The sequence below is a fragment of the Lipotes vexillifer genome, unplaced genomic scaffold (genome assembly GCF_000442215.2).
Source record: "Lipotes vexillifer unplaced genomic scaffold, Lipotes_vexillifer_v1.1 scaffold666, whole genome shotgun sequence".
NCBI classification, from domain to species: Eukaryota; Metazoa; Chordata; class Mammalia; order Artiodactyla; family Lipotidae; genus Lipotes; species Lipotes vexillifer.
In genome coordinates this window covers 2,638,415-2,654,593 of record NW_006787408.1, presented here as the reverse complement: position 1 = coordinate 2,654,593, position 16,179 = coordinate 2,638,415, and the positions used below count along the sequence as shown (strand labels likewise).

The 16,179-nt window shown below is 48.0% G+C and overlaps 1 protein-coding gene across 1 annotated transcript in view; it reads right to left on the bottom strand.

Annotated features, from left to right (window-relative positions):
* Positions 1 to 15,871, bottom strand: part of EPAS1 (endothelial PAS domain protein 1) — an 88,721-nt gene extending 72,850 nt beyond the window's left edge. Inside the window, exon 1 of the mRNA XM_007459966.1 lies at positions 15,569 to 15,871. Within this exon, the coding sequence (XP_007460028.1) occupies positions 15,569 to 15,594 (26 nt within the window). The 5' untranslated portion in view covers positions 15,595 to 15,871. The remainder of the gene's footprint in view (positions 1 to 15,568) is intronic.
* Between the last annotated feature and the right edge of the window lie 308 nt (positions 15,872 to 16,179).

Below are 16,179 nucleotides of genomic sequence, written 5' to 3'. Positions count from 1 at the left end.
TTTTAAAAAAAAAAAAAAAAAAAAATGGAGACGAGGATTGGAGGGCTGGCGGTTAACTGAGGGAGGTGGGGATAGACTTCCCTGAAGAGCTGCTATTTAAGCTGAGCCCTAAGGCCCCAGCAGCTGTCCAGCCTTGAGATGGGGCTGAGGGAAGGGCCAGCTCAGGCACAAGAGATGTCAGGGATGCTGCAGGTGACAGATCTGAGGCCAGAATGGAGTGACCTGCCAAGTTTCATGGTCACTATGTGGCAGAGCCAAGCTCTTCACACCCAAAGCCTCTTCCCACGACCAGCAAGCCCAGGCATCTCGAGGCCTCACTGTGCCCCTCATTTCTACATCTCCCAACAAGCTGCCTGACCTTTTGAACACCTTGGGCCCAGCACTTAGTCCCTTTGGGGGCCCATAGTTAGTTAGGTTTTGCTTGTGAGAAACAGAGCAACAAGTGGGACCCGAGCAGAGGTGGTGCAGATACAGCTCTTTAGGTCTAGAGATCTGGGGGTGCTGAATCGAAGGGCAAATCCCCACTTGTAACAGGATGGCAGCAGCCGTGGACCCTCATCTCCACAGGTGAGGGGGAGAACGGGCCAGGCATGGAAAGGGGCACATCCACAGTCAGACCATTTTTCAGGAGTCATGGAAGTTTCCTTGGTCTCTTGGTGTTATCAGATTTCCTCCCATCTCAGGAGATGGGAGAAATACAACTCAAACTTGAAAATCATGATTGGCAAGAGCACATAACCCTGGGGGCAGTTGTGGGTAGCGGCAGTTAAAGGCTGGAGAGCTAGCGTCTCCTTTCAGCGTCTGCTAAGATTCCCTCCCAATTGCAGTCAAATCGCTCCAACAGGTAGTGATGTGCCAAATGGTTATATTGCTGTTCTTGTTAATAATGCTGCCTTAATGGTCTGTACTTTATACTCTTCAAAGGTCTTTCTATTGAGATAACGGTTGCAAAAAATATTTTCAAAGTGCAATACGCTCTTAAAATGCATGGTTTTACTGAAACTCTAGCTCATATCAAACTTATAACAGTACTCATAGAAAGCAGTTACTGTATCTCACCCCCATTTAGGAATAGGAACCAGAGAGAGGTTAAGTTACCTTTCCAGGTCACACAAGTCTGAAAAAGATCTAGAACAGTCTCTCATAGTCCTAGAGATTTTTGAGAGCGCCTCTGAACCTCCTATGGAGGCTGGCTTTGCCAGGGACACAAAAGAAGTAAAAAGTGGCCCCAGGGGCATTTACAATCTGTTTGGCAAAACAAAGGGTAAGAAATATGGAATGCTGTGGTCATCCCCTGACACTAATTTTGGAGGCAAAGGAATTCAAGTGGGTGAAAGTTTGTCCCTTTCCAAAATAAACACGTACTCTGCCTTGGCCCAGAAAATCTAACTCCAGGAGAATTGTTACGTCATTACCCTTGTAACATTTGGATCCATACAAGGAGCTACAGGTGGCCCAGCGTCCCAAGGCTTATGTTGATCTGAGTGTGGAAAATGGTTCAAATGTGCTCAAATGAATGGCTCAGGAAAGAATGAATCACCGTTCATGGTCATCTGAGACTCCTTTCTGCCCGGGTGCTCTGGTCACTGGGATTTCTCAAGGCCCAATGCTGGCCAGTGGCTTCTGTGACCACACCACCACCAAGTGTGCCCAGGTCCCATCACCGAACTGACTCAGGTGGGGCAAACAGTTTGCTAGGAGTTTCGCAAAATTGTTATTTTCAAAAGTACTTTTACTTTGGAAAAGAAGAGAAAAGAAAAAAATAAAATAAAACAGAGAGGAATAGACATGGTAAGTTCACAGGTTTCCTACCCTAATGGTGTCGTCACAGGTTAGCTGGGTTAGATCACCCTCCTCTCCCTTCCGGGGGCCTATCCGGAGCTGTGGGCAGGTGGATGCTCGACTGGAATTCTAGCTCTAGCTAGATTAAGGTAAACACCACTTCCTGGCCTATGGGGTTTCTCAGGACATCCCTGAGGCCACTTCCCAGGGACTGCCCAAGGCCCCAGACAGCCCCTGTGTCTGGGCTGGCTGCACTGAGCTCTGTGGCTCTCCACCACCTGCAGTCCCAGGGGAGGAAGCCCCCATCCACCTGGCTCCAGAGGGCCTTTCCTGGGCTCAGGCCCAGATTTCAGCAGCCTGCACAGAGTAGGTGTTAAATGTGAGCACATCACTGAACAAAGCAATCCTCCCTGGGAGGGGGAGCAATTTCCCAGTTCGACAACCGTTTACGAATTACTGAGGGGCTGGAAAAGGAAGAAGAGACGGGACACACAATTGCCACAATGACATTAAATTCCAAGACAAGAGCTATCAACAGTAGCGGCCTCCCTCGAAGTACCATTGCACAGGGTGCACTAAAGTGACTTGCTTGGCCTCTGCTGGGCCCTGGTGTGGGAAATTCTTCAGGGGTTCAGGATCTCTGCCAAGGCCCCGCTCGCAAGTGTCCAGCCATGACCTCAAATGCTTCTAAATACCTCCAGGAGAAACGTTATACCTGCTGTGGGTATAACTACCCTACCCCAGCTACCCTACCAGGTGACTCCAGAAAGATGGCTCCTTTTATCTCTGGCTACATCTGTCCGAGAACACCAGAGCCCGGGCTTTAGGGAACGGTGCAGCCACACAACAGGGAAGGAGAAGGCCAGGGAACAGCTCAGCTGCCACTTCACGCAGGGGATGCAATTCCCAGGGATCAGTAGAGACTGACAAAAAGCATGGCCATCTCTCTCCCTACAAATAGTGGAGCGTTGAAGGGACTGTCCTATCTTCCTATAATGATCAGACTCAAAAACTTAGAATCTACAATGATAAAGGGCAAGAAAGGATAGAACAAAAGCCCCTATCACATTATTAAGGGGACAGAGGCTTCACCGTCAAAATGAGGACGTGGAATGAGCATCACTGCACCCGTCCACAGAGCCCGATGGAAGCTATTTTAGAACACAGTAAGCTGTCCCCTTCCAGCCTCCTACTCTGGACACTGGGAGGCATTTATTACCCTGAGGTGTAGTACAGTCCAAAAAGAAATATATTCTAGAGCAATTTGGGCACATTTGCGGATGACTTATTTCCTAAGCAATACAGAGGAACATTCTTAGCCTTATGAAGGACAACCATGGCACCGTCCAGCCACCCTGTGATGCTTACACAGAGCCAGCTGGAAGATAAGAGATGTTGCCTGAGCACCTTCTAGTCCAAATAACTCCCAAGAGAAGCAGGCACTGCTCCTGTGGCCCCAAGGCAGCCCTAAGATTCCACCACATCATGACTCAAAGAGGAATCATGATGTCCTCAACTTCCCAACACCAGCCTGGGCTTGGTCCCCCATCTCCCATCTTTTAACACAGCTTCAGATTCAGCTCTGGAAGGAGCCGGCTCCCCAGCACTGGCCTGTACACCACCCTCATTATTCCTACCTCCTCATTTTACTCCAGCTGTTCACCCCTGCTGGAATGCCCCAAACCCATCTGCCTATCCAAATTCTACCTAACCCTCAAGACCTACCTCTTAATGCTCCTCCATTAAACCTCCCTCTAATCTACGCTGATCAGTTCCTTTCCTTAAACTATTCACAACACACAAGATCTGTTTACCCTTATTCGCACTCAATTACTATCCAGCTTCCACAGTTTGCTCAATGTTTTATCTGAGCTAGTTCTGACTTCCTAACAAGACAGCAACACTGTAAAGATGGGGCTAAGACAACCATTAACATAAACCATCTTGCATTGTTTTAACCAAATCATTTTAGGAGTTCCTTGACTCACCAACTAGACTCTAAGCCTCCTGAGTGCAGGGGACTAGACTCTAATGCCTCTTTGTAACCTTACTACATGGCATGGCGCCTGAATTTAGTAGGTAACCTAGAATGTTTGTACACGGTGATGACAGTATCCACACAAACTTCACTACATGTATGGTGGGTGACCAAGCAGGATGGGTAAGTTGATCTGAGCAAAGGTTTCTGCCTACATCTCTAACTCACTGCACTAAGCCCAAAGTTCATGACATAGATCGAATTACTGAGTGTACAAACAATTACTGGGCACCAAATGTGGGCCTCTGTTCTGAGTGCTGTGAGAAGAAAGAACAAAAAAGATAACTGGGTTTCTGCTCCTGAAGGGCTTACCACCTACCTATGTGGTGATCAGGGACAGACAGACAGACAGACAGACAGACACACACACACACACACACACACACACACACACACACACTGAAAAGCAAATTTTAAGAGCATCATACAAGTAATAAGACACAGACTGAAGACCATATAAATGCAGGGGTAACCAATGTGCTGCAAATCAGGAAGGACCCGTAGGGAAGATGATTTCTAAACTGAGAGTGGGTACTCCCCTACACACACTTTGCCACCTGGCTTTTTTAAACTTTAACCGAGAGCAAGTAAGTACTTTGTTGTATGGCTGGTACTTGCCTTGGAGCATTGGGCAATCTTGAAGTGAAACACCGACTTCACAATACTAGCCTAATGTTTGCATTTGATGTAAAATCATGTATCAACCAGACCTGCCTATGGTCTTGTGGGTATTTTTTTCTTTTTCCTCTCTTTTTTTTTTTAAAAAAGGAAAATAAATAAAGGGCTCAAATCTACATGAAAAAGAAAAGCAGAGCCCAAGAGCCAGGCTTTCCAAGTGAACCAAGAGACATTAAGCAATTGTATGATTTTTTTTAATTAAGCATGATTTTGGGGACTCAAAATATGCACGGTGTTTACAAGGCACATTAGAAAATTAGACATCCTTGCCCTTGAGCAACATGTAATGTTGCTGGAAAGACAAGAACACATGAAATGTCATTAGATAACAAGGAAATATAATCAGGCGGGCTCTCTCGTGTAAGTTGCCAAGAGCTAGAAAGGAGTGGAGGGGGAGGTGCTGGTGTGGGAACTACTGCAGAAGGTTCTGTAGGACCTGGGGGACTTGGGCTCATGCTAGGAAAGCGGGAGATACTTGAGTACAAAGAGAAGTCAGGAGAGCATCCTAGATGGAGGGACTGGGCTGAGGGAGCAGAGGTGGGAAGGAGACCTGTGACGTGGAGTGAACCAGCCCTTGCGGCAGAGCAAGGAGACTGGCACATCTGGGGTTCAGGAAGCACACTGGGTGATGGTGAATGGGGTGAGAGGGCTGGAGTGGGGTCCCTTATTGTCAATGAGATGAATTCCCACAGCTGTGTACGCTGCCCTTAGGGAAGAAAGCTGGACCAAGGATCCATGTCCTCATTCAGGTTTTGAATGTGTCTAGCTAATCCTTGGAGATCTTCAAGAGAAACACTCAAATCCACAAAAGGAACCCCTTCCCCACCCTGAAGACTCACTGTGCTCCAAGGACATGACAACCCTGCCTAAAATAGGGGCAGTATCAGCGCCATGCAAACCTGTTCTGAGAGGCTAAGACAGCTATTTTAGCAGCCAGGCTGTTTCCCAGCCAGTCAGATAGCAGGGAAATGCATGGGGGTGCCAATTTCCAGAGAATATCAGAAAGCACCAGAAAGTGGGGCAGCCGCACAGTGGACCAGGATTTCCCCGACTTCTTGTCCACCCCAAAGAACCTCACCAAATGGGAGGGGCTGTGTCTGCTGCGCCAGGACATGCAGAGCAAAGGCAAGGAAGACAAAAAATTGTGAAGGGGCTGGCTCCCATGCCCTACCACCACTAATTCCCCTAAAGCCCTGGTATAGAAGAAAAGACAGACTCCTGTGGCATGGCGATATGGTTACCTTTATAGAAGGTCCCTTGTCACCAGCAAAATGTGACCTTCATACTTTTCTTATCTTAATATCTGGATAAACATTTGTTGTGCAAGCACACAAATAAAGGTTCTAAGGGTGAAATGTGGTGTGTCCAGTAACACCACGCAGCTCTGAACCCGGGCACCAGAAAGTCCTTTTGGCTCTGGAGATGACTTCTCTCTCTCTTTACCCTGGGCACCAAAATTAGCTTAATCAACCTCAGCCAGTGCTGGAGTGAAGGCTGCCATGCTAAAATAGTATCTGAGAACTCTTGGAAACACAGGAGAGAAACACAAGGTTACGATGGTTTACAAACACTGAAGAAAGCAATTTCACTGGAGTGCTTCTTAAACCAAATATAGAGGGAAGGAGCATTATTGGGGTTTAGCCTGGAATCTTCACAGAGTGAATGATATTCTTCTAGCTCCCTGAATTCTCCACATGGCATATTTTATATACCGTGATATACTCAATTAAACATGAGTATTTTCATTCAGAAAAATAGTGTAGAGGTTATATGTTCATCAAAGAGTGGTTATCAAATGATCTGTGCTTTACTTGCACGGTCCTATTATTTCTAGAACACTCTGTAGAAACATCACAGAGTCCCAGTTCCCCATATATTTGACCGTCCAGAATTGATTTTTTAAATTTTGAAGTTCTGAAGAATGGGCCCTCGAACAGCTCCTCACAGGCACAATTTTCTGCTGTTTCCACGTGGAATTCATAAACGGAGACAGCAGCTGATTTTGTGTGCGCACATAAAGCCATTCTTTCCTGCAACTGCGTATGACGTATTTTCCAGGACAATCTTTCTCAATACTCCAAAGCGCTTCAGCAACAGGAAGCTGTAAAGGTAGGAAGGAGGCCTGTAGATATTTGCTGTAATTACTCATTAGTAGTGAGAGTAGTTAGCACTGAAGTTTGAGTCACTCCCTTCGTGCTCATGCTCCTTCATTAGCTTATAACAGGTGCCCAAGAGGACACCTGGGTCCAGTTGTAGCTTTCACTGCAGGCGACATGGTTTGCTTCTTTTCACAGCTCAATTTCTCAAACATAAAATTAGGATAATGTGTTACCCTTCCAGTCCCCCTGACCTCTACCCAGAGGCAGTCAGGACAAATCTTATTCAAAGTGGTAACAATATGAAAAATTTGTATCAAGGGTGAAATATACATATTTGTTAATACAAATACAGCATCAAGAGACAGAGAGAGAGAGAGAGAGAACTGTACGACTAGTTACCCAGCACAGTGATTTAAATGATTATTACCAAAAAAAAAAAAAAAATCATACACTTTAACCAATGTATTTTTAAAGGATTTAAAAAATGCTTCTGAACACAGATTGAGGCCGTGTGTCCCCTTATTCATAGTGAGCCACTGACTCCCCACACTCATAGGTCAAGAGCAGGGAGACTCAGACTGAAAATGAGACCAAAAGAGTCAACTAAAGCTGTTACAGAATTGATGAACTTCTAAAAAGACTATCATATCAGCTGTACCCCCAGCATCTGTGGGCAGCCAACACTGCAGTGGGGGTTAGTTAACCTCCAACATTACAAGTGTGAGTACAGAAAATGGAGTCATTTTCCCACTCGTGTGCTTTATTATACAGCTTCATCCAATAAAATCACTCATCTGTTATGATTCCTAGCACTAACCTCTCAGGTTTGAATTTTTTATTCGAAGGTACCATGGATATGGGATGCAGAAAGCCACTGGAGGAATAGAAGAAGAGATTTCTAACAATCCACTTCCTTGGCTTTGTAAAATTGGGAAAACGCCCGATGGGGGCATGGCAAATCAATATATATTTTTTAATGGGGTAATTTTCCTTACTGACAAACCACCTTTTCTGAAATATCTTTCCACATGAGAAAAGGACCTGCTTCCCAGAGTCATTATCTCACATAGAGGTTACTTGTAACTTTAAAACTAAAGAATTTTTCCAAGTGAAGGGGGGAAAATGTGCCTCCTGGGAACATGTAAAGTCTCTGATGGTCATGTGTCATAAGTTTGCTGATGTACAACTGGCCCGTGGAAGCAGTCTAAGGAGGTCAAGCAAACTGGTACTCTTGAGAATACAGGAAAAAACAAGACCACTTAGAGGTAGATAACATTCTGGTCCACTCCACACACCTGTCTCCTTGGCTCCAGAGAGCTCACAGGGCCCCGTCCCTCTTCTTGATCTCATACTTGCACATCAGTTCTGTGGCTTTCCATAGCGGGACCAGACCACTGGTGACAAACTGCACCAACCTCTACCTGAAAATCACAGATACTGGCACGCCATGCATGGCCACCACACACACAGTGATATGCAACTGCCAATATGGCTTGCTTCTCTCTCTGTTATGATATGTTCATGCAACTGTGTTCTACAGCACTGGGAAAACTCAACAAGCCCTTTGAGGTTCACAGTGCAGAGGCCAACGGTGTGATGGCTGTGAAAGCTTGGGGCTCATCAGAGAAGGGCTCTATAAAAACGCACCATACTATTATTGCAATGATCATCGCTATTCTTTATTTTCCCGTCCATTCTCTCCTTCCTGTGCTCACAATTTCAAAAGATCAAAAGGGCCAGAGGCAGTCTTATGCAACTCGATTTGGAGATGGCTCTCCAGAAGCCACGGAGGAAGAGCTTCCAACAGGTTCTTCTGCACAACGGAGTCTGAAGGTTACAGGAATTACTTAAGTCTTGCCACCTGTTAAGAGTGGGCGGTGGAAAGCTTTGAACTTCTTGGGGGCAGTAGAGAACCATCTCCTGCCAGAGTGGAGGAAAACCCATGAAAAATTAGAGTTTCCAGGGCTTCCAAGTCTACCGTTCATATCTTCAATCCCTGTCTGCGTGTGAGGTTCCATACAAGTGATGAATCGCAAAAGAGAAAAGTAATTATAATAATTATAAATACAACAGCAAAAGCAGTTATCATTTATAGAGTACTTTCCATGGGTTGGGCATGGTACTAGATACTTTATAGATATCTTAGGTAAGGTAAGGCAGTGTGGGATCACTAGTTGAGAGTACTGGCTCTGGGGGAATCCGCTCAGTGCTTTGTGTCCACCTAGAGGGGTGGGATAGGGAGGGTGTGAGGGAGGCGCAAGAGGGAGGGGATATGGGGATATATGTATATGCATAGCTGATTCACTTTGTTATACAGCAGAAACTAACACAACAATGTAAAGCAATTATACTCCAATAAAGATGTTAAAAAAATAAATAAAAGTTTTAAAAACATACTAACAACAACAAAAAAAGAGTACAGGCTCTGGAGGCATTCTGCCCCATTCGGATCCCAGCTCCACCCATACTACCTATTTGACCTTTGGCAATTCACCTTTCTATACTTTGGCTTTCCCATCAGTGAAACAATAATAACAGGGCTTATCTCACAGGTTGTTATGAGGATTAAAAGAGTTCACCCATGGAAAGGGCTTATCTCACAGGTTGTTACGAGGATTAAAAGAGTTCACCCATGGAAAGTTCTGAGGACAGTGCTTACACAAATAAGACTAAGTGTTTGAGTTTTTTGTTTCGTCCCATTGCAGATATAATTTCTATTAAGGACACACACATTCCTAGTACCTAAAAAGACCTCCAATAACTGTTTGAGGATGATGGAAAACATGAGGATAACATTTCATGGCCATTTTAAGAAGCAGTAACAAAATGAACCACACCATACCTATATACAACGGAATATTACTCCGTCATTAAAAATGAACAAAAGTGTGCAATTTGCAGAGACATGGATGGACCCAGAGGCTGTCATACACAGTGAAGTAAGTCAGAAGAAAAAAATGAATATTGTATAATATTGCTTATATGTGAAATCTAGAAAGATGATACAGATGAACTTGTTTGCAAAGCAGAAGTAGAGACACACATAGAGAACGGATGTATGGATACTGGGGGAGGGGGTGGAGGAAGGGAGGGGTGGGATGAACTGGGAGATTCAGATTGACATATATACACTACTATGTATAAAACAAGTAACTAATGAGAACCTACTGTACAGCACAGGGAACTCTACTCAGTGCTCTGTGATGACCTAAATGGGAAGGAAATCCAAAAAAGAGGGGATATATGTATAGCTGATTCACTTTGCTGTACAGCAGAAGCTAACACAACATTGTACAGCAACTGTACTCCAATAAAAATCTTTAAAAATTACTAAAAAGAATGAACCACACCAGAACTAAGCCTGTGCAGGGCACTCGGTTCCCCTTCCTCCCACTACTGAGGGTAGACATGTGGGTGGACAGACAGGTGGGTACAGGTAAGGTTAAGCTGCACTACAGAATCTTTACTAGATGTACACACCAACCTCCTCCCCCATCTCCAAGACAGGGAGGGACACTGGCAGTGAAATGTAGGACCCCTCTGAGACCTGAACAGTAAGATCCTAAAAGGTAAGGCAGTCACCAAATCGATATCCAAGAGCATGGGCTTGCCTTCTCCAGATCACAGAACTTTTGAAAGCCTGCTAGAGCTGAACTGACTTCCCTTGGGGAAAAATATGCTTTTATCCATAATACCAGCAGCCAATTTCAGAGGCTCCTGGACCACCCCTCTGAATCCCATTCACAAAGCCCAGATTAAGAAACTCTCTCTCCCTTCTTGGTCTTCCTAGAATCATAGCTATCTCCACGATTGTCCTCAGTGGGACCAGAATCTCTATCCCTAGCCTCCCTGCATGCCCCTCACCAAAGCAAGTGTACAAAGAAGAGTAAACATTCAACTTTGGGGGCCCTTCTGTCTATGGTGTCAGAGAACACCACCACAGGGATACCCTTGAACCCCCCACTTTTCATTACTCTCATTACCCTCAACACTGACTCCCCCTGTTTGACGTCCCTCAGAGCCAGTCTGCATGCTGGTGATCAGGGCCTACCCTGTGTGATTCCAGGGAAAACCAGGAACCCATTCTCCCACTCCCCAACACACAATACTTTTCAATAACTGTCTGTGCTTAAATGTGTAGTTACTGACTGAAATGCTATTAGGAACTTCTTGGGCTTCCCTGGTGGCGCAGTGGTTGAGAGTCCGCCTGCCGATGCGGGGGACGCGGGTTCATGCCCTGGTCCGGGAAGCTCCCACGTGTCGCGGAGGGGCTGGGCCCGTGAGCCATGGCCGCTGAGCCTGCGCGTCCGGAGCCTGTGCTCCACAACGGGAGAAACCACAACAGTGAGAGGCCCGCGTACCGCAAAAAAAAAAAAAAAAAAAGAACTTCTTATCTTTAGCTTCAAAAGATTTGATCTCAACAGAAAAGTGACAGGTAAGCTGCCACCTACTGTATTTTTAGTTAAGCTTGTGTGTCCTTCCCCTCCCCACAAATAAACTAAGCAACTTGAAGACCAGGACCACATTCCCTTATTTCTTAATATCTCTTTAGCATTTTTTTTTTTTTTTTAACATCTTTACTGGGGTACAATTGCCTTACAATGGTGTGCTAGCCTCTGCTCCACAACAGAGCGAGTCAGCTACACACACACACATGTTCCCACATCTCCTCCCTCTTCGTCTCCCTCCCTCCCACCCTCCCTATCCCACACCTCCAGGCAGCCACAAAGCACCGAGCCGGTATCCCTGTGCCACGCGGCTGCCTCCCACTGGCTATCTACCTTACGTTTGTTAGTATATATATGTCCATGTCTCTCTCTCGCCCTAACACACCTCACCCTTCCCCCTCCCCATATCCTCAAGTCTGTTCTCCAGTAGGTCTCTGTCTTTATTCCTGTTTTACCCCTAGGTTCTTCATAACATTTTTTTTTCTTAAATTCCCTATATATGTGTTAGCATACGGTATTTTATCCAAAGAGGGAGTAGGTGTTCAATACACATTTGTTGTCTTTATTGGTTTACATCGTGAATAGCAGAGCTGGTTTTCATCATGCAACTAGACATTGGTACTGGGGAGGTTGGGGGTAAAGGGTACTGGGGACCCTGAGAGCAAACACTGCTAACTTTACAATATTGGTAAAAGCCCTACCTGCTACAAACTATCAATGATGGTCAGTACCAAATACAATAGGGAAGATTCATTAGGCTAAAATGAAAACACATGTTGGTATGGGACAGAACTGAGGAAAATACAAAAAAAAAAAGCCAATACCACTGGAGAGATTTCCTGAGAAGCAGAAAAGCCTAAATCTTGAGATAATTAATGACAGCAAATATTTTCAAATGTATTGGGCTGAAATCCTGGAGCACTAAGAATTATCTAATTGGTTCCTTCTATTTGTAAACATTTTACAGAATAGATTCCTAGAAAGTTGAGGATCACCCTACACACACACACACACACACACACACACACACACACACAGAAAGAGAGAGACACAGACTGACTTACATTCAAAGTAAATTAAACAGTTTTGTTCTCACGGTTTTCACTCCTAGTGAAAATGCCAACTTATTCAATACAGGAATCAGTCTATCAATAGTAGCTGCTCGAATGTCTCTGCTGACAGGTAGTTCTCCGCCTCATAAAGCAATTTGTTCCACTGGAGAATAGTCCTTGCATAAAATAATTGTAAGCTTCCCATCAGCAATGCTGAAAAAAACCTGTAGTCACAGCATTCTTTTGAACTTCATGAAAGCTGTGTGAATTAAATTTTATTCACCTGAACCTATAATGTGTTACATCAATTCCTTATTACACCTGCATTCTGGTAATGCAATTGGAAAGAGACATCAAATGTTGAAGGAATATTTATAGTAAATATATTTAAATTGAGGAAAACTGTCCAGCAATATTTTTGCCTTCCGAATAGAAAAAACGGTGGGCTTTGATTTTATTTTAGCAGAGGAACCACTACATCCAGTTGGCAGGGGGAGACAGAGATAGAAAACTTCTAATCTGCTACCCCTGATCTTCCTCCCACCGAAGGCCCCACAGAAGGCCCCACACTAAGCAATCGAAGCTTTCTGGAAAGCAGCTCTGAGCTGGGTCTGGCTTTGGGAATGGACTTTGATCCCTGTTTATCCAAAGATCCAGCTTATATTTACCCAAACCACTCTCCAATCCCCATGTACCTAAGAACTTCCAGACTATTTTCTCTTCCAGGGAAGGGGCTCAGAAATTGTTTTATCAGGAAGTGAGTAGCCCAGACACTTTCTAGCTCTTCACAGAACCAGGAACCCTGATTAATGAGACCTTCACTTCACTCCTGACAGATGAGTGAAGAAAGTGAGTGAGTGCAGCACCCTTAGAAAGCTTGTTTCTGGCCATCTCTGATGTCACTAGGAATGCCCACCACGGCTAAAAGAGCACACTCTGAAACCCAGTCGGCCAGCCAACGTTTAGAAAGCAAACTCTTTTTTATTAAACATTAACATCTCCATCGATGCGTGAACATTCTGGAACAAAATAATCCTGTCCACTTCTTGAAAGACTGTTGTTAGAAGGAACATTGCTAATGTTCCATGAATCTGGAATTTGGGGGAAGAAATGGCTCTGCGGAACCAGAAGAATCACACCTTAAGAACCTATACACAGAATCCTAATCTGAAAGCCCCCATAGCAGGTGTCACACCGAACTTGTGAGGCACTCTGGCAAAGCTAAGGACCGCCACTTACATGACACACCAACTTTCAATGCATTGGTTCACATATTTGAATTACACCTTGGTCCTGCAAGGAGCATGCCCCCAGCAAACAGAGCCAGACTAGAAAAGTAAATATGTCTCAAAACAATTAGCCCAACAAGAATTGGACAACCTCTCTTAGGACTCCGGTGAGGGAGGGACACACTGTTTGCCCTGCCAGTCTGCGACATAAAACCAAACGCAAGGCGCAGAAAGCAGACACGCGGGGCCACCGCCTCTAGCCTCCTAGGCATCTCACGGGCAATCCCCACAGTGGTTCCTTAAACCTGCCGCTCTAGCGAATAATTCCGATTACCCAACTTTTTCCTGCTCCTGCTCCGATTCTGGCTCCCTCTATCTCTAACGAAAGAGGCACTACAGCCAGGTATGTCGAAAGAGTTCTGCCCCTACTCCCAAGTTTCTTGCGACGATTAACATACATAATAGCACAGGACCCGCGCAAAGCCGCGCGGGAGAAGCTGACACTTCACACATCTGTCAAGATTACCATCAGGCCCCACCTCCGCGATTGCAACATTCACCGATAGGCATCACACTTGTAAAATGTACAATAAGTTCCCTCGCCGGCTCCAGAGCCCAGCGCGCGCAGAGGAGCTCACTATAATTTTGTCTTCTGATCGTTCAGTCATTATTATTGGCAGGCTGTACTGGTTTAACAAAATGCGTTGGAATCTTCAAGTCCCTTCACTGCTTCGCTGCCCTTCAAAGACACAGGACTCCTGGGCTGCTCCGAGGCCCCCGGGGGCGAGCGACGGCTGCAGTCTCAGGGCCCAGAAAGGCCAGGGCAAGGCTCCCTCAGCCGTCTCAAGCCTGGGGGCGCCACCGTGACGCGGGAGGGGAGCTGCGGCCGCAACCCGGGAGCCGGGCTCAATCCCCTCCCCCCAGCGATCCGGGAGCGAAGGGCCCGGGCGCTCGGCCAGAACGGGCGCGATTCGCTCCTGTTTTATCAAATCCTTATCGGTGCCCCGAGGTGGGAAGCGCCGCTTTCGACCAGAGGATACATGGTTTCTGGCTCCGGTCCCACAGTGGAAGTCGGAACAAGAGTAAATCGACCCAAGCACTGAGCTCTTTGGGCTCCCCGGCTCGAGGCCGGTCACCCCCGCCCATCGCGGCTGGGTCCCCATCCCCGAACCACCGCACAGCCTCCCAGCAGCTGATCTCCCGCGGCTCAGGCCCTTCAGCCGGCCGCGCGTACGATTACAGTTCTCCGCACACCAGCCCCGCCAGCCGCCGTCGAATACGGGGCTAAAAGCTCCAGCCCGCGGGGCAGCACGAATGCAGGTTGGGAGGAGAGGGGTGTCAGGCGGCTAGCCACGCACGACTGCGGGAGGCAAGGCGGTTCCCACGTCTGCGCGCCACGCCGTGCGCTCTCACCCTCGCCGGGAGAGGGCAGTGAGGTTGCCTCTCCGCTAGTGCTGAGAGGCTGGCGAGGGCAGGCGGGCAGATCGTGGCTGCCCTTCTCTGTCCTCTTGGGAGAGAGACACCGGGACCTGCCGGGAGCGCCCGGTGTCGCCATCCCCTCCCCACACACCAAGACACCTGCCTCCGCGAGGCAGCCCGGCCCACTACCCACTCTCCCGCCGAGGCAAGGTGCGGGATCAGGAAAGGGGCTTCTCCCATCTTCCGTGGGGTCTGGAACCCTGGAGTGGGGCCCTTTGCTGCGTCCTGGCCGCTCTGCCGGGGCCCTTCCCAGCGCCGCGCTCCGCCTCCGGCCCCTTGCCAGTCTGGGGAGCAGCACGGGCAGAGCTCGTTTGGAAGAACCCCAAGGGTCCCGAGGAAAAGAGAGGAGTGGGTGCTGCCCCTCATGCGAGCCGTGAGAAAGTCGAAAGTTAACCTGAGTCAACCAAGAAACATTTCAACATGCTGGCCGCGGGGGTTTGGCGCGGGGGTGGGTTTGGGGGGATGGATTTTGGAAGGTACCCCGGGGGCACTTCCGACCTCTAGGGCCATCTCCCTCGGCCTCTTGGCTTCGCTGCCCGCGCTGATTCCCGACTCCTTCGGGCCACAGAACTCTCAACCGCGAAACCGCAGCCGCGCGTCCCCAGACGGGGCACCTGCCCTCCCCTGCCAAACTTTCCAAATCTATCCGCCGGCCTCAAAGACCGCTCCACGCTCCTCTCCCAGCGGTTCGCGGTCGCGCCGGTCCCGAGAAGCCCCGCCACTCCCACCCCCAGCCCTGGACCAGCTCCGGACGCCCGTTTACCTTTTTTTCTCTTTGTCAGCTGTCATTGTCGCGGGGGCCCTTTGAGACGCCGAGCACCTGAGCTCCAGGGCCGGTGGGGGCTGCCGCCGCTACCTTCGCTGTGGCCCTAGCCCACTCACGGAGGCCCACGCCCGTGTTAAAGGTCCCGAGTGCTCGCAGGTCCCGAGCGCCCGCACAGCCAGGTAGGTGGAAGTTTGCGGGCGGCTGGCTAGGTGCGGGGGAGGGGGTGGAGAAAGGTGACGGGGAGGAACCTGCACGCGGAGGCGGGGTCGGGGAAGGGAGTGGGAGGAGGCTGTCACACGCAAAAGAAGGGCAGCGAGAAGGGAGCCGAGGTTCCTTTTTCCTTCGAAAAGGAGTCAGGAGTCACTCTTCCGGGTTTTCAAAAAAGAAGTGGCTCAAACGACGGGAGCTGGCAGAGTCCGGGGCCGGGAGGACGCGGAGGCTGAGATGACCATACAGTCTCAGGACACTGCCGAGGATTGTACGGCCGCCTCAGGAAAGCTGGGGCGGGAGGCGACGGGCGCCTGAGCTGTGCGGCGGACCGCTCGCGAATGTCGGGCTCGCGGGGCCGCCAGCCCACTTTAAAAACTCCGGCGGCCCGCGGGGGGGTG